Below are 23,775 nucleotides of genomic sequence, written 5' to 3' on the forward strand. Positions count from 1 at the left end.
ATCTCTTGACATCCTCTCTCACTCTCTCTTCCAGTCTCTGATAATGAAATGTGTCCTGCAAGACTCTGCATCTACAGATAGCAAGAACAGAAATTCCCTGAGAAAGCCCCAATATGTAAGGAAACCCTTGGTTTGAACCTTGAAACCAACCAGGAGGGAAAGCAATGAGCCAGTGTGGGCAGTAGAATTCAGAAACCTAAGCCTAGGGGCTTGCAGATCCCTAGCATTCTTTCTTCAGATGCCATAGAGTTCTTGGAAGATAAAGCACCCTGAACTTCAAAAATCTAAGGACAAGCTAACCTTTGGAGGTGGAAGGCAGGTCAGACAGATTAGTAAACAGAGGACACTAGTCACCATAAAGAATTCTTTCAGTTTTAGAGATTTCTTGAAATTCAAACTAGAGAGCATTGGTATGGAGCAATAACTGTAAGCAGAGAGCAAAAAAAAAATTGGATTTTCCATAAGGATTTTAAGAATGCCTGGAATAAATGGGATAAGACAAAACCATGAAATAAAATGTCTAGGGAAAGAATTTTAGAACACAAAGTGGCAAACCTTAGTCAAGTATTGGACACTCTGAAAATTAGAATAGACTCTGCAGAAATCAATGATTCCATGAGACAACAAGAAAGATTAGAACAAAGTCAAAAGATTGAAAAATAGAAGAAAATAGAAGGTGTCTTCTATCAGAAACAATTATCTTAGAAGAGAGTCAAGGAGAAATAATTCAAGAATTGTCAGACTCCCTGCAAACTTAGATTAAAAAAAAGAACCTGGATACCATATTTTAAGAAATTGTGATAAACTTGTCCTGATCCAATCAGAGTGCAAAATGAAAATGGAAAGAACCCATTGATCTTCTGAAAGAAACTTCTGAAGGAAAAATCCCAGGAATTTTATAGCCCAAATCCAAAGCTTCGATGTTGAAGAAAATATTTTACAAGCAGCCAGGAAAAAAAAAATTTAAGTACCAAGGAACCACAGGCAGAAGTGCACAAAACTTGGCAGTTTCTACCACAAATGAGAGGAAGTCTTGGAGTCAAGCATTCTAAATGGTAAAAGATATGTGTTTATATTCAAGAATAACTTACCCTTCAAAACGAAGTATAATCCTACAGGGAGTAAATCAGAACTAAGCAGAAACTTTGAAATGCAAGTATAAGATTTAGGAGAAACCTGGAAAGAAAAATTTATTTGAGCAGTTAGAAGGTGCTATATGATGATGAAAAGCTAATATTCTAATAGGTAGAAGAAACAAGTGTCCTCATAGAATCTTAATGTCTTCCAAGAATATTGAGGGAGTTATATAAGACAAAGAGAGGATATGAAGATATATCCCTGAACCTCTATTTAGGAGAAGGACTCCAGACCAACCATCCCTGATTCTGTGGACTTGTCTCAGCTGCCTCTTACCATTTTTTTAGACAGTTGGGATTAAGTGATCTGCCCAAGGTCACACAGCTAGTAAGTGTCAAGTGTTTGGTCTGAGGCCGAATTTGAACTCAGGTTCTCCTGACTTCAGGGTCAGTGCTCTATCTACTGCACCACCTAGCTGCCCTCTCAGCTGCCTCTTGTATCTGCTCCTGGTTGCCTTGTTCTCCCACTGATGAGTTCTTTTCAATACTTCCATGTTTTGGGAAAGGCCCCAGACCAGCCATCTTTCTATGTCTAGATTTAAGCACAATTCCTCCTGATTTTGTTCCTGTGGGCCCCTTCTCCTACTAGTAAGTTCTTCCTAGAGTCTCCATTTTGAAGAAGGGCCCTAGACCAGCCATCTCTCATTCTCTTAACTTAGCCACCAGTCCCCCAACCAAGTACCTCTTTATTTCTCACTCCTCTTTTTAGCTCATCTTTCATTCATTGTCTTCCCTGCATTACAAAGTAAGCTTCCTGAAGGCAGGGCTGGTGCTTTTTTTGCTTATATTTTTATTCCCATGGCTTAACACAGTGCCTGGTGCTAGTTAGCTCTTAGTAAAATACTTACTGAGTCACCAACTGTAGCTTCATTCTATTCTGAGGGCTTTAAGGTAGGAAGCAAAAGCAACATAAAAGGAAATATTGTAGAATTGTAGAAATGTAGAAGAGGGAAGGAGGTAGAACTACTTCTTTCTCAAAATTGAGTTGTGAGAAGAATATGCAATACAGAGGAAATGCTGAGGAGAGTGGGCAACAGGTGAACTTCACTCTTCTGAACCAGATAAAGGAGTTTTGAATACATACACACACACACACACACACACACACACACACACACACATATACACAGTACGGTGTAGAAATGAATGAAACTCATTAGAGAAACAGGCAGGCATAGGAAAGGGAGTTTGGCTATGAAGGAGGACCATGTCAGAGAGAGAAGTCATAAGTTTATTTAGTTTTACAATCCTGATTGTAAACAAACCAACAAACAAAAATTAGAGTACTAGAAACCAATAGGGTGCCTGTGAATTGGGGGATGACTGAAGAAGTTGTTTAATGGAATATTTTTGTGCCAAAAGAAATGATGAAACAGGTAACTTCAGAGAATCCTGGGAAATATGAACTGATGCAGAAATTGGAGAACAGATTTTATAATGATAACAAATCATAAAGAAGAACAATTTGAAAAGGCTTAGGAACTCTGATCCAAGCAATGACAACCATGTCCCCAGAAAGATCTGTAACAAAGCGTGTTATCTACTTCCTGATAGAAGGTGATGGACTCCAGTTTTGGAGACATACATTTCTGGCTGTGACTATTGCATAGATTTATTTTGCTCAACTATGCTTATTTATTACAGGATTCTCTCTTCCTCCCTATTTTTAATGAGAAGATATTTGGAGGACAGGTGGGTATGGATGGTGATGTGAAAAAAGTAGGAAAGAAAAAGAGGAGAGCTACTGAGACATTAAAAAAACTGCACAGAGGAGAACAGAAGAAAGTACAGAAAGAAGTGTAGAGAAGACACTTTTGAAAGAAACATGTTGAATTTATTATATTCTTTAAAAAGGCAAGTAGTATAGAATAGAGAGATTCATGATTTCTTAAAGAAAATTCTTTTTGAGCTCTACTTTGTATATATGGAAATGATTGTATTTGTTTTGTTTTGTTTATGATTTGTTAATTTCAAAATTAAAAGAAGTCAGTCTTCATCAGTTTTCATTATAATTTCCCTTGGAATTTTTTGGCTTATTTTTTATTTTTCCATATACTTTCTGTTATGTTTATCTGACTTCATAGGGTAGGCTACTAGTACTATAATGAAGTTTGCAGCTATCAGTCTCTTGGCATCTGAGACCGGGATGACGCAATGAGAGAGATTGGAAGGGAAGGAAAGAAGAGTCTATGTCTAGGTGCAGAAGCTCAGACTCATCTTTTGGTCTGTTTTCATGGGCTTTGCCCAGATGAGGAATGAATACCTTCATTCTTTCCCTCTTTTCCACCTGGCCAGGAGCCTTTGCCTACTTCCTTCCTTGCCCCAGCGTGACCAGAGAAAGACCTGTGAATCTTGAAAGATTCAGAAGGTTTGGGACTTCCCATCAGCATCTTCCTAGCAGCACCCTCAGAGCTGCAGACAGCAGTGCCTGCACTGAGAATTGGGGACAAAGTTGTCATGCTGAGGAAAGGCAGCTTCTATGAGGAGTCCAGCAGAAAGCTACAGTACTCCAAAGGTGAATTTCATAAGGGCTCCATGATTGGGAGAAATCAACAACCAGTAACAGTGAAATAGCCCTTTACCACATGGGCCCTTTGCGCTTGAGCAGACTTTTCCTTGGACTGTGTGTGTGTGTGTGTGTGTGTGTGTGTGTGTGCATTTGTGGGAGAACCTGTAATGGTTTTGGGGGAGAGATGTTTTGTAGTAACTGTTCTTAGGGCACCACTTTAGTAAATATCTGTTTCTATAGGGTAATTAAGTCTGGCTGACTGATATCAATTGACACTCATTGGGTGAAGCATACTTTTTGGAGCATGGCTGCAGGGGTGGGGAACCTCTGGCCTTGAGGCCACATATGGCCCTCTACGTCCTCAAGTGCAGACCTTTGACTGAATCCAAACTTCACAGAACAAATCTCCTTAATAAAAGGATTTTTTGGTAGAACTTGGACTTGGTCAAAAGGCTGCCCCCAAGGACCTAGAAGGCCACAGATGCCACACTTCTGGTTTAGGGGGACCACATCACAGCCACTCTGGGTGTCATTGAATCCCATGAGGAAGAGAAGCAGCCCAGTTTTGGGGACTGGTTCTGCCAGTTTGACTGTAGGTCTGGAGAATGAACTCAGTACTGGTGCTACATTTATCTTAGATTGCATTCCCCCACATGCCAGGGACACTGAAGACAACATTGAGAAGTTGGTCAGAGGAATAAAACTGATAGTAACGACTCTTACACTTTATGGTTTACCAAGCATGTTTTCCACAGTCTTGTGAAGTAGGCAGTACAAACTAGTATTATCTCCAAATTACAGGCGAGGAAACTAACAGAAGATGCTCCGGTCAGAAGAGTCCTTGGTACATGTAGTTAAATCCATATTGTACGCTCCTAGTCAGTGTGCGTGCGTGTGCACACAGACACACAGACACACAGACACACACACACACACACACACACACACAGAGTGTAACTTCATTGGAATGACAGGAGTTTTGTCCTAGGTTGTTGAAATTTGAATGATCCATACAATACTCGTATACTCCTATAGAAGCCATTAAGTAACTTAAGTAAAGGCTATTAGACAAGAAAGGGAATGTGGCAGAGTGAAGAGAGAGCTAGGCTCAGAGTTCAGAAGATCTGGGTTCAAGTTTCCCCTCAGACACATGCTGGCTCCACGAGTCTCCAAGGCCCCCTAGCCTCTCAGTGTTTCAGACACTTCTGCCTGAGAGTAGGGTAGAGAGAGTGTTGGTAGAGAGAAATCACCAGTCTAGTCTCCTTCAAAATATCCCTCCTCCTTCTGTCTCCTAAATATTGGGTCCCACAAGGCATCACTGCCAGGCAGGTCAGACTCTTGTGGCCCCAATTCCTTCTTCTGGGTAACAGCTGGGAAAGAGATTTGAGCCTCCCATCCCTGAGCCAAGGTTTGGCCACAGTGCTTGGATGAGGTTTCCTGAGGGGGCCTGATCTGGGATGGACAGAATAGGGAAAAAGGGAAAGTTCCCAGGATTTTGAGGTGTCCCCTGTAGTGAGGAGGTAAGGGTACTGAACAGAGAGAGGCAGAGTGAGTGAGGGGCCTGGGGAAGGAGGGAGGGGGCCATATGAGGAGGCAAAGGGCACTGGGCAGAGGTGGCCCATGCAGGGAAGGACTTCTCTGCTCTCAGCTCAGCAGAAAGAGCTCTTCATTGGCTCCCAGGCTAGCCAAAGAATGCCAGAGAGGTTTGTACCTTGACAGTTGTTCATGGTGGCATTTTGGAATGTCTTCTCCCCAGAAGGAAGTGCATATCCAGGGCTACAGGCGCAGTGATAACTTCCCTCTGTGTTGACACAGTCTGCATTCTGACCACAAGAGATACGAATGGGTGGTGCACATTCATTAACATCTGCAACATGAGAAGAGAAGAAAGAAAAGAAATGAAACACACATATTTGCACATGGCCCATGTAGGAATTTGTTTAATCTGACTACAGTATGTTATTTGTTACAGGGGCTTTCTTTTTCTTTTCCAAGAGGGGTGGGAGGAAGAGGAAAGAAATGTTTGCTGATTGAAAGAAAAGATCAGTAAGGTAGTGGAAGGGGATGGGCTCAGGGACCGTGTCAAGCCTCATCTCTGAACTCTATCTGGGAGATTCCTGTTTCCACATAAGTTCAGACAAGTCTTTTCAGGATTCTGACAGTATAAGGGAGAAAAGATAGAGAATGGTAACTTGAGGAGGCCAAGAGAGGGATTTCTGAGGATCTGGGAGGTCTGAGGAGCTGATGGTTAAGGAGAGGTGGAGGATTTGGAGGGGGAGGGTCAGGTCATGGTCTCCAGGGCCAGCTCCTGGAGAGAAGAGAGGGGATGAGATGGTGGGCACGAGTGAAGGGGCTGGGTTTGGTAAGGAAAAGAGCCATCTCTTTCCCAGGAACAGAGGAACAGAAGAGGTTGGTCTGGGAGGTATGATGTCTAGGAGGTGAGGGAGCTCTAGAAGGGCAGCCTTGATCTTCTCAGTTAAGTAGGAAGCCAGGTCCTCTGCTGAGACCCAAGGGGTCAGGGGGTCATGGCCATGAGAGCTTTATGGAGGCAGGAGAAAATTTTGAACAGCCACATTGGAAAGGTAGAAGCTTTAGAAGTATTACAGAGATTAAATTGTGGACAAATAAAAGGATTAGCCAGAGTGAGGGAGAGGCCTGGGGAAGGATGGAGGGGGCCCATATGAGGAGGCAAAGGGCATTGGGCAGAGGTAGCCGATGCTGAGAGGGACATCTCTGCTCTCAGCTCAGCAGAAAGAACTTTTCATTGACTCCCAGGCTAGCCAAAGAATGCCTGCTACCTGACAGGGAGGCTGAGGTGGGTGTTTTGAGCTCTGGAGTTCTGAGTTACAGGAGGATTTATGTCAATTGAGTGTCTACACTAAAGTCTGGCACCAGGAAAATGAATTCCTAGGAGAAGAAGGCAACCAGGCTGCCTAAAGATAGGAAAACTGGCCCAGATTGCAAATGGAACAGGGGGAAAGTTCTCTGACAATCAACAGTGGGACTGGAACCAGGAGTGGCTGCTGCACTGCCAGCCTAGTGAGATTGGGAGACTGAGGAAGGAAGGAAGAAGGGAAGAAAGAAAGAAAGAGTGAAAGAAAGAAAAGAAAAGGAAGAGAAAGAAAAGAAAGAGAATAAAAAGATTACTGTCTAGCATGGAAGGCCCAGTCAAAATCAGGCAACAGGAATCTGGGCCTGATACAGGATCTGGAATCTGATGTTTAGAGCTGGGGGAACCACCCAAACCTCCTCCTTTTACAGAAGAAGAAAGGGAAACCCATAGTGGGGAAATGACTTGCTTTAGGTTCATATAGCCAGTAAGTGTCAAAGATGGGATTTGATTTTCTCTCCTCTGACTCCAGAGCCAATGCTCTTCCCATTGGACCCCTGGCCTCCCAGTGATGACATGACTTTCCTCAGCAGCTGCTTACCACCTGCCTATGGATAAAAATTGTAATTATAGCATTTAGATAGTACTTTAGGGTTTATAAAGCACTTTACAAATATTATATCACTTAATCCTCATGACAACCTGGGAGTTAGGTGTAGTTATGATCCCCATTTTAAAGTTTACAAAACTGAGGCAGGGAGAGGTGAAGTGACTTGACCAGGGTCATGCAGCATCTGCTGTTAGATTTGAACTCAGGTCCTTCTGAATCTGAGTCCAGCGCTCTATCCTGTGTGCCCACTAGCTTCCTCAAATCACAAGCTTTTTGGGCTTCATTTTCTTTGGATTTTAAACGTTTTACTAGTGCTCTTAGAGAGGCAAGGATATCGTAATGGACAGAGAGCTGTCCTTGGAGCCCAAAGACCTGGGTTCAAGTCCTGCCCCTGACACATGTTGGCTATGTGATCCTGGGACAATCACTTAACTTCTCAGTGCTCTAAGCAGCTCTCTAAGATTATAAGTGGCTGTGTATTAAAAAGGTATAAAAGCAAATGTTTTGTAGATCAGGGAATCTCTGCTGAACCTCCTGCCTGGAGCACACTGTCTCCTCAACCCTGCCTATTAGGATCCCCTTATGTTCAGTTCAATTCAACAAGCACTAATTGAGTGCCTACTGTGTGCCAGGCACTGAGGACAAAACCAGACCACTCTCCCTGTTCCCAAAGAGCTTACATTCTACTGGAATCCTCTTCTATTCTATTCTCCTTGCCTGAGTTCAAAGGAATCTCTATTTCTGTTCAAATTTTCCCATACATAGTTTTTGGCCTCTTTTTGGGGTATGGGGGTGGGGCAAGGGGTAGGGAAACAGCCTGCCTATCACAGTCTACTTTGTATTCTACTTATTTGTGCCATAGCCTTTCAAGTCGACTGTAAGCTCCTTAAAGGCAGAATCTGTGGTATTCTTCTTTGTATCTCTCTAATCCATAACTACACACAAGAATTTGGCCTGAGCACCCACACAGAAAAGACCAAGTGGATGAAGAATGTCTAATGCCCAGATAATGACCTGCAGTTGGATGGAAACCTATAGAGCATGCTCATGATCATGTATATAGAGACAGTACAGATAGAAAGTGAATTGGGCTAAAAATTCAGCAGAGGAGGATAGCAGGCTGGAGTTCAAGAAATGGCCAATGTATTCTAATGACCCCTGAAAAATAAAAGTCTATATTTTAATACCAGTATTCCACTGGTGTTAGTCTGTGAGGCATAGAAAATAATTGAGGTCCACACAGAGGATGCTAGAGAGGCCCACGAGGGTGTGAATCCCTGTATCCTATAACCAATGAGGAGCTCCAAAGAACAGAAGGAAAATTGTCATCAGGGAAACACATGCTAGAAAATAGATGGTCAGGGAACGTGAAGAGGGTGAGGGAAGTCAGGGGAACTGGTCCAAGTGCTCAATTAGAGTTACAGAAGAAGCTGGAGGAAGGCTCCTTGTGGCAAAGGGAAATAGACAGTCAGGATAATAACAGCCCTTATTTCTGTGGCACCTTCAGGTTACAAAGCCATGCTTTGCCACACCCTTGGGAGGTGGGCTGGGAGTTCTATCGGTGAGCCCCCTGAGCCTCACAGGGGGTCAGTGACTTGCCCGTGGCCCCAAAGTAGGCAAGGCCAGTGCATCAGACCCGGGGGTTCTATTCTGAAGGTGACTGTTCTTCCCACCAGATAGATACAGGGCTGCCTCGGTGCTCACAGGGTTTCCAAGACTTCAGGAAATCTAGCTAGTGCTGCCCATATTCTGTTCCATACAGCACTTGTTTCTGAACTTCTTCTAGCTCAGAGGTTCCTGGTTCTAACCCAGCCATAGTTTCTGGACAGCAGCCGAAGTTCCCCTCGGGTGGGCCTGCCCTGGTTTCCTGGGTTCTGACTTCTGGGGGAAGCATCACCCCTTCCCCATCCAAGGTACTTCTTGCCTTGGCCCTGATCCTTGGCTGGCTCACCTAGGGGGCTTCTCATAGTCACACTGAGTTCTCTAGTCCTTTCCCCCAGGAGTCTCACAGGGTTGTGGGTCCTCCTGTTCCCTAGAGACATGCATCCCTATGCACTCAAACTGGTTCTCCCTGCTTTTAATAAAGCCTGGTTTGATGTGCACACAGAGTTCCCGATTGTGTTCTCACAGATTCCATTTGGTTCACAGATTGATTTGTTCTGACATTCATTTTTATCTCCAAAAAGAAGATGTAAGGGGTGATTAACAACCCTAGTTTGGACACACCAGAGACCTAGGTAGGGCTTCTAAACTCCCTGGCATCTCTTGCCCCGTCTGCCTGCTGGGGAGGATGGGGCCTGGGCTGGACAGGAACATCCCAAGCCTTGAAGCCTCCAGATCTCTCCATTCAGTCTCCATATCACTCCCTGGCCTGGGGCTTCTGAGACAATGATCTCAGTAAAACTCATTTCCTTCTTTTCCCTTCTTTGGGTGAGATTGGCCCAAGCAGCACCCTTGCCTCCCCCAACTCCTTTTATTATAAAATCATAGATCTGGGGGGAAAGTTAGAGGTCATGTAGTCCATCACCAATATGTTACAGATGAGGAAACTGAGGCCCAGAGAGGTATAGAGACCTGGGCAAGGTATTAAGCATCACAGGTGGGGTTTGAACCCCAACCCTGACTACAGAGTCAGTGCTGTTGCCACATTTCCACACCGGCTCTCAGTCATCTTGTGAAGTCCTCCACCAGCTAATTACTACATCCTAGTCTTACCTTGGCTAAGTCACAAGGTCTTTGAGATGCAACCTCTTAGTTTTTTAAATTTTCTGATGCTCTTTTCTTTTAAAAAACAAAACAGAACACGACTGCCACTTCCCAAGGATGGCCTCCCCTTCTCCCCCACCCCCACCCCACATCCCCATTTTGTAACAAATATATACAGCCAAGGAAAACAAAATGATGAATTGTGGCTTTCAGTTTCCTCTTCTGTCAAAACCATGGGTTGTTCTAAATGCCTTCTAGGTCCCTTCCAGAGCTGGATCTATGATACTATTCTTAACTGGGCTTCATTTTTATGTTAAGAGTCATAGGCAGATATTTCTGAGTAATAGGAGGGGATAAGGGGAGAAAACACCACCACCACCACCCTCACACACATACACACACACACACAGACACACACACATACACACACACACACACACACACATACACACACACACACACACACTACCACATTTATTTACTCTACATTCTGCATTGGCAGAGAGCTAAGCTATGCTAGACCTGAGCTCCTCCTCATCTCTGGGAGAAGATGAGAGAGTTTCCATTTCAGATGTCATCGGGCTCAGTGACTTCTAATAAGAGCTAACATTCCCATTGTACCTACTATGTGCTAGGCACCATGCTAAGAGCTTTACCGACATTATTTTATTTGATCCTCACAACAACCTTCAGAGGTAGGTGCTATTATTATTACAGTTGAGGAAACTGAGGTTAAGTGACTTGTCCAAGGTCAGCAAGCTACTAAGTGTCTGAGGCTGGATCTGAACTCAGGTCTTCCTGATTCCCAGACCAGCACTATATCCACGGTACCACCTAAATGACTTTATCCCAAACCAGGCAAATACATCCATTCTAAAAGGCCTCCTCCACCCTCCTTGGCCTCTGTGGCTAGCTCAGGATGGGGGAGGTGAAGCTAGGCACCTGGGACTGGGAGGAGCAGGAAGGGGCAGGATGGTTTTTTTTTTAATTTATAGGATTTAGGAATAAAAGTTGTGTAGAGCAGGAAAACTATTCTGCCATGAGCCGTGGTTGGGAAACCCTGCTTGTCCATTCCATCTTGTCATCCTGTGATTTATTCAGTTCTTCAATTTTGTCCAACTCTTCATGACCCCATTTGTGGTTTTCTTGGCAAAGATACCTGACTGGTTTGCCATTTCCTTCTGCAGCCTATTTGACAGATGAGAAAACTGAGGCAAACAGAGTTAAGTGACTTGCCCAGGGACACACAGCTACTAAGTGTCTGAGGCTGGACTTGAACTCAGGAAGAGTCTTGATGACTTCAGGCCCAGTACTCTGTGCACTATGGCGCCACCTGGTGGCAGAGCATTGTTAGGAGATTATCTTTATAAAGCAGTTCACATCATGCCGATGTAAATGCTCATTCTCTTCCTTCTCCCTCCCTCCCCACCCCTGCACAGGGGGATGGGTGTTCTATAAATGAGCAATCTGAGGCTGTGAAGTGGTAAGTGACTTATCCATGGTCTCATAGCAGGGAGTGCCAGTGGGTGCTGTCCGAAGGCCACTGCTGCTGCCTCAGTGCCCACAGGCTCCAGGGTGTTCGGTTGGCATTGCCCACATTCCGTTTCCTACAGTGCTTGGGCCCACACTTCCTCTCCCAGATCAGAGGTTCCTGGTTTAGTTCTTTGTAGCTGACTCCCTGTCAGAAGCTCTGGACCGCAGCCCAAATTCCCCCTAGGTGGCTCTGCCCCAGCCCTCTTGGCTCTGACTTCAGGGAGAAGCATCACCTTCCCCACACAAGCTTGCTCCCTGCCTTATGCCCTGATCCTTGGCTGGCTCACCCAGGGGGCTTCTCAGAGACACACTGAGGGACTCAGTTCATCCCCTGCAGTCCCTGGGCTGCCTCCCCCAGGGGCTTACCAATGCAGTCCATAATCTGGTTCTTGTTGCTTCGGGCAAAGCCTGGCTTGCATTTGCATACATAGCTTCCAGGCTTATTTATACAGAGCCCACCAGGTGTACAGAGTGAACTGTTAAGCTGACATTCATCCACATCTGTAAGAAGAAAGGAAAGGGGGATAAAGAACAATCCTAGTATGGATACAACATAGACCCAGGTGGGGCTTCCGGACACTGTCGTCTCTTGCCACTCTCTAGCTCCTGAAGACGATGGAACTGGGCTGGACAGAAACATGCCAAGCCCCTGGAGCCTCCAGAGCTTTCTGTGAAGTCTCTGTTTCCCTCCTTGGCCTGGGCCTCCTGAAGCAATGATCTCAGTGACACTCGTTTCTTCTTCTTCCCCGCTTTGGGGGAAATTGACCCAGGAGGCAGAACTCCCTTCTACTATACGTTCTTCGACCTGGCTCAGGGGATAGAGTGCTAGGTCTGGAGTCAGCAAGTGGAAAGTCAGCCTCAGACACATAGCAGCTGTGTGACCCTGGGCAAGTCACTTAATGCTCTTTGCCTTAGTTCCTCATCTGTCAAATGAGCTAGAGAAGGAAATGGTAAACCACTCCAGCATCTCTGCCAAGAAAACCCCAAAGAGGGTCACAGAGAGTCAGACATGATTAAAATGACTGAACAAAAAGAGTTGGCAAGGAGCCTAAAAATTCATCTGTTTCAATACCAAACGAGGAAACTGAGGCCAGAGAGGTTAAGTGACCTAAGGTCACAAAGCTAGTTAGTGTCATTGAATTTGGGTTTAAGGCCCCAGACTTCTATTCTCTCTCACGATTAAAACAGAACTTTCTTGAGGGCAGAGGAAAATATCTCATTTTTTTTTTGTATTTGTGTCAACAACATTTAGGAAATTGCTAAGTGCATAGTAAATGCTTCATAAGTGCCTTCTCTTTCATGTTGGCTGAGGGGCCCCTCAGGCTTCTCCCTAGTAACCCAGATGTTCTGCCCCCTTGAAGAGGGTAAAGCATGGCTCTATGTGGTTTTAGGCTGATTCATCTGGGGAGGAGAGAGGCCCTATCTTATATCTGGCCATTGCCCCCAATCTCTGCCCCATTGGTTGATACCACCCCTTTGCCTAGAACAGATTCTAATTATCCAAACAAACTAGGAAACCCACAGCCTCCAGATGTAGCAGAGAGAACTAATGTCTGTCTTTCAATGAAGCCAGCTGCTGGCTTGGTGTGAGGGGTAGGGAGTGGATGCTGAGAGCAGGAAGGACAGGGCCCTCCATGGATCTTCTCAGCCCTTCCTCCCTGGGGCAGTGGAACCTGTGAGCATCTATCTCCCTGTGATGTTGTGTCAAGATGTGGCCCAGAAATTGCTGCTGGCCCTCAATATACCACCTGGTTATTAAGCTGATCTAAATATCTGTATTGGTGAGAAAGAGAAATGTGGCAGATGGAAAGCCCTTGGTCAGTTCAGCAGCTGCCGGAGAAGGGAGGCTTCAGCCTGGGTAGGGACCTGGCATATGGTGAGGGAGGGGTCCAATACAGGCAGGATTCTGCAACTCCAGGAACCTCATTTTCCTTGTCAGAAGATCAAAGATACCTCCCTCAGTCAGTCAGTCCACAAACATTTATGGAGCACTTCCTATGTGCCAGGCACTGTGCTAGGCACACTGGGGGTACAAAGAGAGGCAAAAACTCAGTCTCTGCACTGGAAGATGTGCTTACAGTCTCAGGGGAACACAAAATGCAAACAACTGTGTACTGACAAGATATGCGCAGTGTAAATGGGAGGTAAAATCAGAGAGAAGAGAGAGCTTTGTAAACCTGAAGGGCTGTGGAAATCCAGCTATTAATTCTGATGATCCCTCCTCCCCTCAGGCTGGAGGCCCCTGAAGGCCTCTGAGGCTGACCAAGAGGGAGTCCTACCCAGGATGGAGCAGATGGGGTGGGGAGAGAAAGAAAGGACACAAGAAAAGAAAAGAAATGGCCCATGTAATGTGGGCAGGGGGAAGGGAAAGCCTATTGGATAAAAGAGGGAATGTGGCAGAGTGGAGAGAGATCTAGGCTCAGAGTTCAGAAGATCTGGGTTCAAGTTTTCCCTCAGACACATACTGGCTCCATGAGTCTCCAAGGCCCCCAGCCTCTCAGTGCCTCAGACATCTCCCTCTGACAGTACAGTTAGCAGGGTATTGGGAGAGAGAAATCACTGTCTAGTTCCCTCCAAAATATCCCCCCTCCCTCTGACTCCTAACTATTGAGTCCCACGAGGCAGCATTGTCACGCAGGTCAGCCTCTTGTGGCCTCAATTCTTTCTCTGGGTAATGTCCTGGAACGAGATCTGAACCTCCCAGCCCTGAGCCCAGGTCTGGCCACAGCACTTGGATGAGGCTTCCTGAGGGGGCCTGATCTGGGATGGACAGAATAGGGAAAAGGTGAGAGTTTCCAGGATTTAGAGGTGGCCTTTGTAGTGAGGAGGTAAGGGTACTGAACAGAGAGAAGCAGAGTGAGGGAGGGGCCTGGGGAGGGAGGGAGGGGCCCACATGAGGAAGCAAAGGGCACTGGGCAGAGGTGGTCCATGCAGGGAGGGACTTCTCTTTCTCAGCTCAGCAGAAAGAGCTCTTCATTGACTCTCAGGCTAGCCAAAGAATGCCAGAGAGGTTTGTACCTTGACAGTTGTTCATGGTGGCATTTCGGAATGTCTTCTTCCCAGAAGGAAGTGCGTATCCAGGCTTACAGGAGCAGTGGTAACTTCCATTTGTATTAACACAGTCTGCATTCTGACCGCAAGAGATATTAATGGGTGGTGCACATTCATTAACATCTGCAACATAAGAAAAGAAAAAAGGAAATGAAACACACATATTTGCACATAGGCAATATGGGAATTTATTTAATCAGGCTACAGAATGGTATTTGTTACAGGGACTTTCTTTTTCTTTTCCAAAGGGGTTGGAGGAATAGGAGAGAAATGCTTTCTGGTTGAAAAAAGGAAACAAAAAGGAAGATAAAAGATCAGCAAGGTAGTGGAAGGAGAGGGCTCAGAGACAGAGTCAAGCCTCATCTCTCAATTCTATCTGGGAGATTCCTGCTGGCATGTAAGTATAGACAAGTCTTTTAGACAAGGAAGAACACGTAGAGGAGAATAATTTGAGGAGGCCAAGAGAGGGATTTCTGAGGATGGGGGAGATCTGAGGAGACGATGGCTAAGGAAAGGATGAAGGTTCGGAGGGGGAAGATCAGGTCATGTTTTCCAGGACCAGATACTGGAGATATGAAAGGGGATGAGATGGAGGGCACAAGTAAAAGGGCTGGCCTTCCAAGGAAAAGAGCCATCTCTTTCCCAGAAACAGAGGAACAGGAGAAGAGGATGTGCCTGGGGGGTATATGATGTCCAGGAGGTGAGGGAGCTCTGGGAGGGCAGCCTTGATCTTCTTAGTAGAGTAGGAGGCCAGATCCTCTGCTGAGATTCCAGGAGGAAGGGGGTCATGGCCATGAGAGTTTTATGGAGTGAGGGCAGGGTTTTGAACTGCCACATTGGAAGTGTAAAAACTTTAGAAGTATTATAGAGATCAAATTGGGGACAAATGAAAGATTAGCCAGGTATTCCTTGTAATTGCTGCTACTTGAGAGGGAGGCTGAGGTGGATATCTTGAGCTCTGGAGTTCTGAGTTACAGGAGCGTGATTGTCAATTGAGTGTCTTCACTAAGTCTGGCACCAAAATGATGAGTTCCTAGGAGGGGAGGGCTTCCAGTCTGCCTAAGGATGGGAAAACTGGCCCAGGTTGGAAATGGAACAGGAGAAAACTCCCTTGCCAATAAATTAGTAGTGGGATTGGGATGATAAATATCTGTTGCACTTCCAGCCCGATGAGACTGGGAGATGAAGGAAGAATGAAAAAGAAAAGAAAGAAAGAAAAAGAGAGAGAAAGGAAGGAAAGAAAGAAGGAAAGAAAGAAGAAAGGAAGGAATAAAGGGGAAGGAAGGAAGAAAAGAAAAGAAATGAAATGAAATGAAAAGTGAGTAAAAGGACTACTGTCTAACAGGGAACAGACATTTGTGGCTGTTAAAATCATGCAACAGAAATATGTGGCTGATCCAGGATGTGGGATCACATGTTTAGAGCTGGGGAGACCCTCCCAACCTCCTCCTTTTACAGATAAAGAAAAGAAGCCCACAGTGGGGAAGTGAGTTGTCCAGATTCACACAGCCAGTAAGTCTCAAATATGGGATTTGATTCTCCTCTGACTTCCCATTGGACCCCCCTGGCCTCCCAGTGATGACATGACTTTCCTCAGCAGCTACTTACAACCTGCCTATGGATAAAAATTATAAGGATAGCTACATTTCAGTAGCGCTTTCAGGTTTATAGCACTTTACAAATATTATCTCATTTGATCCTCACAACGACCTGAGAGATAGGTGCTGTTATTATCTCCATTTAAAGTTTATGTAACTGTGGCAGGCAGAAGTTAAGTGACTTGCCCAGGGTCACACAGCAGCTGAAGTTTGATGTGAATTCAGATCTTTCTGACTCCAGGTCCTCTTGGCGTGAAATTGACCTGAGAAGCAGACTTCCCTTCCATCAGCAAGCCCAAACTTCGTGAGTTCAAATCTGGCCTCAGACTTACTAGCTTTGTGACCCTGGGCAAGTCATTTAACCCTCTTTGCCTCAGTTCCTCATCTGTCAAATAGGCTGGAGAAGGAAATGTTAAACCACTCCAGTATCTCTGCCAAGAAAATCCCAAAGAAGGTCACAGAGAGACAGACATGACTGAACAAAAAAGAGTTGGCAAGGAACCTAGAATTTATCTGTTCTAATACCAAATGGGGAAACTGAGGCCCAGAGAGGTTGAGTGACCTAAGGTCATAAAGCTAGTTAGTGTCATTGAATTTGGGGTTTAAGGCCCCAGACTTCTATTCTCTCTCATGATTAAAACAGAAGTTTCTTGAGGGCCGTGGACAGTGTCTCATTTTTTTTCTTTCACATTTGTGTCAACAGCATTTAGGAAATTGCTGAGTGTATAATAAATGCTTCATAAATGCCTTCTGCTTCACGTTGGCTGAGGGGTCCCTTAGGCTTCTCTCTAGTGACTCAGATGCTTTGCCCCCTTGATGTGGTGAAGTCTGGCTCTGTGTGGTCTTAGACAGGCTGATTCATCTGGGGAGGAGGGAGGCCCCATCTCGTATCTGGCCATTCCCCCCCAGTCTCTGCCCCATTGGTTGACATTATCCCCTTTGCCTAGAATAGATACTAATTATCCAAACAAATTCGGAAATCCAGAGCCTCCAGATGTAGCAGAGAGAACTAATGTCTGTCTTTTAGTGACGCCAGCTGCTGGCTTGGTGTGAGGGGCAGGGAGTAGATGCTGAGAGCAGGAAGGACAGGGCCCTCCATGGATCTTCTCAGCCCCTCCTCCCTGGGGCAGTGGGACCTGTGAGCATTTATCTCCCTGTGATGCTGTGTCAAGATGTGGCCCAGGGATTCCTGCCAGCCTCAACAAACTACCTGGTCCTCAAGCTGACCTCCCAAAGCACCTGTTAACAATGTAAGGTCATCAGGTTCCTGATCTCTACAGGAAGTTGAGTAGATGATGCTAACGCTGTGCTTCCATTCAAGCTGGAATTTATGGTTTCCTTGGTGTCTCCCCTAAAGGGTGTTGTCAGGGCAAAGGCCTGCATAAAAGCTTCACAGCTCCTTTCCAGAGTCAACTTCCTGTACACTTCCTCTAAGAAATGGGCCAATTTGATTTCCTATCCCTAAACATCTGTATTGGTGGGAAAGAGAAATATGACAGTTGGAAATCAGAAAGAGGGGGACTGGTCAGCTCAGCAGCTGCTAGAGAAGAAAAGCTTGGTCCTGGGTGGGGACCTGGTCCACAGTGAGGGAGGGGGCCTTGCACAGAGGTAGGCTTCTGTACCTCCAGGGACCTCACTTTCCTTATCAGAGGACCAAAGATATCTCTAGTATCTCCCTCAGTCAGTCAGTCCATAAGCATTTATGGAATACTTCCTATGTTCCAGGCACTGTGCTAGGCACACTGGGGGTACAAAGAGAGGCAAAACTCTGTCTCTGTACTGGAGGATGTGCTCATAGTCTCAGGGGGATGCAATATGCAAACAGCCGTGCACAGACAAGATATGTACAGTGTAAATGGGAGGTAAAATACGAGAGAAGGGAGGGCTTTGTAAACCTGAACAGCTGTGGAAATCCAGCTACTAATTCTGATGATCTCTCCTCCCCTCAGGCTGGAGGCCCCTGTTGGTCTGTGAGGCTGAGGCAAGAGGAAGTCCTACCCAGGATGGAGCAGATGGGGGTGGAGAGAGAAAAAAAGAAAGAAAGGAAGCAAGAAAGGAAAAGAAATGGCCCATGTAATGGGGCAGGGGGAAGTTAAAGCCTGTTGGAGAAGAGAGGGAATGTGGCAGAGTGGAGAGGGAGCCAGGCTGAGAGTTCAGAAGATCTGGGTTCAAGTTTCCCTTCAGACACATGCTGGCTCCATGAGTCTTCAAGGCCCCCAGCCTCTCAGTGCCTCAGACATCTCCCTTTGAGAGCAGTTAGCAGGGCATTGGTGGAGACATCACTGTCTAGTCCCCTCCAAAATATCCCCCCTCCCTGTGACTCCTAACTATTGAGTCCCACGAGGCAGCATTGTCGCGCAGGTCAGCCTCTTGTGGCCTCAATTCTTTCTCTGGGTAATGTCCTGGAACGAGATCTGAACCTCCCAGGCCTGAGCCCAGGTCTGGCCACAGCACTTGGATGAGGTTTCCTGAGGGGGCCTGAGCGGGGATGGACCGAATAGGGAAAGGGGAGAGTTTCCAGGATTTAGAGGCGGCCCCTGTAGAGAGGAGCTAAGGGCACTGATCAGAGAGAGGCAGAGTGAGGGAGGGGCCTGAGGAAGGAGAGAAGGGGACATATGAGGAGGCAAAGGGCCCTGGGCAGAGGTGGTCCGTGCAGGGAGGGACTTCTCTTTCTCAGCTCAGCAGGAAGAGCTCTTCACTGAGTCCCAGGCTAGCCAAAGAATGCCAGAGAGGTTTGTACCTTGACAGTTGTTCATGGTGGCATTTGGAATGTCTTCTCCCCAGAAGGAAATGCATATCCAGGGACACAGGAGCAGTGATAACTTCCGTCTGTATTAACACAGTCTGCATTCTTACCACAAAAGATACTGATGGGTGATACACATTCATTAACATCTGCCACATAAGAAGAGAAGAAAATAAGAAATGAAACACACATATATACATATGGCCAATGAGAGAATTTGTGTCATCTGACTGCAGTATGCTATTTATTATGGGGCCTTTCTTTTTCTCTTTCTTTTTCAAGAGATTGGGAGGAAGAGGAAAGAAATGCTTATTGATTCAAAAAAAGAAAAGGGAAGAAAAGAAAACATATCAAGTCAATGCAAGGAGGTGGGCTCAGCGACAGTGTCAAGCTTCATCTCTGAATTCTAACTGGAAGATTCCTGCTGGCATGTAAGTACAGACAAGTCTTTTCAGGCCTCTGATGGTAAAAGAAAGAAACGATAGAGAAGGCTAACTTGAGGAGGTCAAGAGAGGGATTTCTGAGGATGGGAGAGATCTGAGGATCCCATGGCTAAGGAGAGGCTGATGATTTGGAGGGGAAGGTCAGGTCATGGTCTCCAGGGCCAGCTCCTGCGGAGATGAGAGGGGATGAGATGGAGGGCATGAGTGAAGGAGCTGTCCATGGCAAGGAAAAGTGATATCTCTTCCCCAACAAAAGAAGAACAGGAGAAGAGGATGGGTGTGGGGGGTATGAAATGCAGGAGGTGAAGGAGCTCTGGAAGGGCAGCCTTGATCTTCTCAGTAGAGTAGGAGGCCAGGTTCTTTGCTGAGACCCAAGGGGGCAGATGGTCATGGCCATGAGAGTTTTAAGGGGACAGAACAGGGTTTTGAACTGCCACATTCGAAGGGTAGACACTTTAGAAGTATTACCGAGATTAAATCATGAAAAACAAAAGGATCAGGCAGATAGGATGCCCAAAAAACTCTGCCACCTGAGAGGGAGACTGAGGTGGATCCCTTGAGCTTTGGAATTCTGAGCTACAAGAGGTATCAAGTGAATCAAGTGTCCACACTAAGTCCAGCACCAATATAGTCAGTTCCTAGTAGCAGAAGGCCACCAGGCTGCCTAAAGATGGGGAAATTGGCCCAGATTGGAGATGAAACAGGAGAAAACTTACCTAGAGAGAGAGAGAGAGAGAGAGAGAGAGAGAGAGAGGAAGAGAGAGGGAGAGGGACAGGGAGAGGGAGGGAGAGAGAATTGAGGGATTACTATCTAGCACAGAAGGGCCAGTTAAAATCAGACAACAAGAATTTGATCCAGGATATGGGATTACATGTTTACAGCTAGGGGCCTGACCTCCTCCTTTTACAGAAAAAGGAAGGGAAACCCATAGTGGGGAAGTGACTTGTCCAGGTTCACGCAGCCAGTGAGTATCAAGGGTGGGATTTAATTCTCCCCTCCTCTGACTCCAGAGCCAATGCTCTTCCCATTGGACGCTCTGGCTTCCCGGTGATAAGACGCCATTTTTCAGCAGCTACTTACAACCTGCCTATGGACAATCATAATTATAGCATTTCAATAGTGCTTTATGGTTTATAAAGTGCTTTACAAATATTATGTCACTTGATCCTCACAACAACCCGGGAGTTGGGTTCTGTTATTATCCCCATTTTACAGTTTATGAAGTGGAAGGAAGCAAAGTGACCTGATTTGCCCAGGGTCAGGCAAGCATCTGCTGTTGGATTTGAACTCAGGTCTTTCTGACTCTGGGTCTTATGTTCAATCCACTGAGCTCACCAGCTACCTCAGGCACAAGCTCTTTGGGCTTCATTTTCTTTGGATTTAAAATGTTTTGCTAGTGCTTTTAGAGAGGCAAGAATATCATGGTGGACAGAGAGCTGGCCTTGGAGCCAGAAGACCCAGGTTCAAGTCCTGCCCCTGACACATGTTGGCTGTGTCATCCTGGGAAAGTCACTTAACCTCTTAGTGCTCCAAGATGCTCTTTAAGAATATAAGTGACTATATCTCAATAATTTTAAAGAGTAAATGTTTTTTAGAGTAGGAAAATCATTCTGCCACGATCCGTGGTTGGGAAATTCTGCTTCTCCTGGTCATCATGCCATCTCTTACTTCTATGTATTTATCTAGGCTGTACCTCCTGCCTGGAGCACACTGCCTCCTCATCCCTGCCTGTGAGGATCTTCTGTTCAGTTCAATTATACAAACTCTAATTGAATGTCTACTGTGTGCCAGGAACTGAGAACAAAACCAGAACAGGCTCCCTGTCCCCAAAGAGTTTACATTCCCACCCCCTTGCCTCAGTTCAAAGGAATCTCTCTCTCTGTTCAACTTTCCCCATTCAAAGTTTTGGCCTTTTTTGGGGTGGCTGAGGGTGGTCTATCACAGTCTACTTTGTATTCTACTTATTTGTGTCCTATCCTTTCTAGTAAGCTCTTTGAAGGCAGGGTCTATGGCATTCTTCTTTGTTTCTCCCCAATCCATAATCGCTCAAAAGATTTGGCTTGACCATCCACACAGGAAAGACTAAGTGGATGAAGTATGTCTATTGCCCAGATTATGACCTTTTGTTACATGAACAACATAAAGAGCTTGTCCATCTGTATGTATTTCTGGGACAGATACTACAAATGAATAATGAGTTGGGCCTAAAATTAAGCAGGAGGAGGAGAGAAGGCTGGATTGCCTTCAAGAAACTGTAAGATGTGTAACTTATATCAGATTACATGCCATCTTGGAGAGGGGGAATGGAGGGAGGGGGAGAAGATTTAGAACTCAAAATCTTATAGAAGTGAATGTTGCAAACTAAAAACAAACAAATGAAATTAAATCTAAAAAAAAAAAAGAAACTGTAAGCCTCCTTTCAGGGTCTCAATCTTTCCCCCTGAACAAAAGTCGATATTTTATAAGCTAATATTTGACCAGTGTTGTGGTTTGGCTATAAGACATGAACACAAGAATCTCTGAAGAATTTAAAATGTGTATCAGATACAGAGAAATGGAGAGTTGCATGGTGGTGTGTGGGGGGGAATAAAAATTTATACAGCACCTGCTACGTGCCAGATACTTTTACAAATATCATCTCATTTGATCCTTATAACTACCCTTTGAGGCAGGTGCTATTATGGTCCCCATTTTACAGTTCAGTAAATGGAGGTAAACAGAGGTGAAGTGACTTGTCCAAGGTCACACAACTACTAAGCTTCAAAAGACACAGGTGAACAGCCAGAACGCTCCATGAGTCTCCTCCTTTTCAGGAGAAAGTGAGGAAGGCCTCAGGCACCTTGGGGGGAACTGCAAGTCTGTGTGTGTCAAACTCAAGGACAGGACTCGGACAAGAGAGTCATCCAGGGTGGGAAGGCGTGCAAGGGTTGTGAGCTGCTTTATTGGAGGGAATATCCAAACTGATGACATCACAGATGCATTGGAGTTACCTCCTCAATCACCAAGCACAGCGGCCATTTGCTGATGGGGAAACCGAGGCATTGAAGTGACTGAGATGACCAGAACAAGTTAACGGGCCAGCAGTATGAGATCCTAGCCTCACGGGTTCCTGGCTGCCACCGAGGCCCACCAGCATCCTGACCCCATCACCACCAGGCCACTCTTCTGCTGCTGCTTCTCTTTCCCTCTTGCCTTCTCCCCCTGTCTCCTGCCTCCTCCACTTCCCTTCTCTACAAAAAGCAGCCACTTGGCAGGGTTCCTTGCACCTCCCTCCCCCTCACTCAGCTGCTCTCTCCTTCTGGTTCCCAACTCTTGGACTAATGTGGGTAAGGCCTCTTTACCATCACAGATCTCCAGAGGGTCATTGAAGTATTTCTGCCCACTCCAAGTAGCAAATCCATCATTACAGGTGCAGTGGGTCCCGTTGATACAAGTGGCATGCTGGGGACACCGACATTGAGAACCTAGCCAGAGGAATAAAACTGATAGTCAGAACCCTGATTTCTGGAACGCTCTCAGGTTTATATAGTACATCTGCCACAACATTACTGTAAGGTATGAAACACTGTGAATATTACCCCCATTTTACAGATGAGGAAACTGACAGCTGATGCTCTTATGGGAGTAGCCCTTGTTATATTCTGTTAGCTTCATCTCTATACCTGGTTGGGGGTTTGGGGAGTCCATAGCTTAGGAGGTCAGCTAACTGGCTAACCTGTGAACCTGGCAGATAAGGGAAGGAGGCCAACAATAGCTTCTTTTTTCTCATCATTTAGTTGGGGTAAGGAGGAAGTAGTGAGGCTAATAACAATTTTTGAAAAGATAACACATTTCCACCACACCTTAAAGCTTATCAGGTGTTTTCCTTACAACTCTGTGAGGTCCATGGCACAAGTATCATCACCTCCATTTTACAGATCAGGAGGCTGAGGCCCGGGATTGCTCAGGACCACCCAGCTAGCCAGTAACAGAGTAGGGATTTGATCTCGAGTGAGGATGGCGGCATTGGAGGGGGGATATAGCCAAGGGACTTGAGTGGGGTTTGCTGAGTTGTAGAGGCAGCCTCTCTCTATGCCCTACTCCCCAGATCAGGCCTCTCTCTTCCCTGGCTGGGCTTCCCTCAGTCTCCAGCTGTGAATGGGGTGGGCTCCAAGCATACTCACCTTTGGAGCTCTGGGCTGCAGCAGTTTCCAAAAGGACCAAGACACAGAGGCCTGAAATAGAGGAGGGGTGGGAATATAGGACCTTAGTGACCATCTGATCCAATGCCTTTGTTTTACAGATAAGGAAACTGAGGCCCTGGGCAGTCTTACGATGTTCTTGGTCTAGGTCAGACAGTTAGTTAGGAGTACAGGGATTCAAACCCAGGTCCTCTGACTCTAAAGAAAAAAAGGAATAAAGGCCCAGGCTTGTCACGTCTCTGGAGGCCTGGGATCATCAGCAAACGGGCCTTCCTCAGGCTTGGATCAGATGGCTTCCTCTTTCAAGAACTCACTTTCCCCATCTGTAGAAAGAAGGGGCTGGGCCAGATCAATTGTAAGGTCCCTACTGGCATGATTCTAGGACCTGGTTGCCCCTGTCCTGTGGGCACTTAGGAGCCATTATAGGATTT

General features: G+C 45.9%; 2 protein-coding genes across 3 annotated transcripts in view; both read right to left on the bottom strand.

Moving 5' to 3' along the window:
- The window catches only part of LOC110203439 (adhesion G protein-coupled receptor E3-like), a 62,289-nt gene that overhangs the window by 38,119 nt on the left and 395 nt on the right, over positions 1-23,775 (bottom strand). The window contains 2 exon segments of the mRNA XM_020979942.2: positions 22,505-22,627; positions 23,327-23,377. Of these exon segments, the coding sequence (XP_020835601.1) occupies positions 22,505-22,627; positions 23,327-23,377 (174 nt within the window).
- Positions 1,095-18,816, bottom strand: LOC144457077 (adhesion G protein-coupled receptor E2-like). Of its 2 annotated transcripts, none has more exons than XM_078153958.1 (5): positions 18,714-18,816; positions 14,343-14,498; positions 11,691-11,825; positions 5,357-5,512; positions 1,095-1,176 (listed from the first exon to the last, which is right to left on the bottom strand). In XM_078153958.1, the coding sequence occupies exons 1-5, from the start codon at positions 18,727-18,729 to the stop codon at positions 1,166-1,168; spliced, it is 474 nt and encodes a 157-aa protein (XP_078010084.1). In that variant the 5' UTR covers positions 18,730-18,816; the 3' UTR covers positions 1,095-1,165. The 2 variants fall into 2 exon arrangements, with proteins under 2 accessions (XP_078010084.1, XP_078010083.1); XM_078153957.1 differs by lacking the exon at positions 1,095-1,176 and adding an exon at positions 4,356-4,854.

Source organism: Phascolarctos cinereus, unplaced genomic scaffold (genome assembly GCF_003287225.1).
Source record: "Phascolarctos cinereus isolate Bilbo 61053 unplaced genomic scaffold, phaCin_HiC Scaffold_4;HRSCAF=312, whole genome shotgun sequence".
NCBI classification, from domain to species: Eukaryota; Metazoa; Chordata; class Mammalia; order Diprotodontia; family Phascolarctidae; genus Phascolarctos; species Phascolarctos cinereus.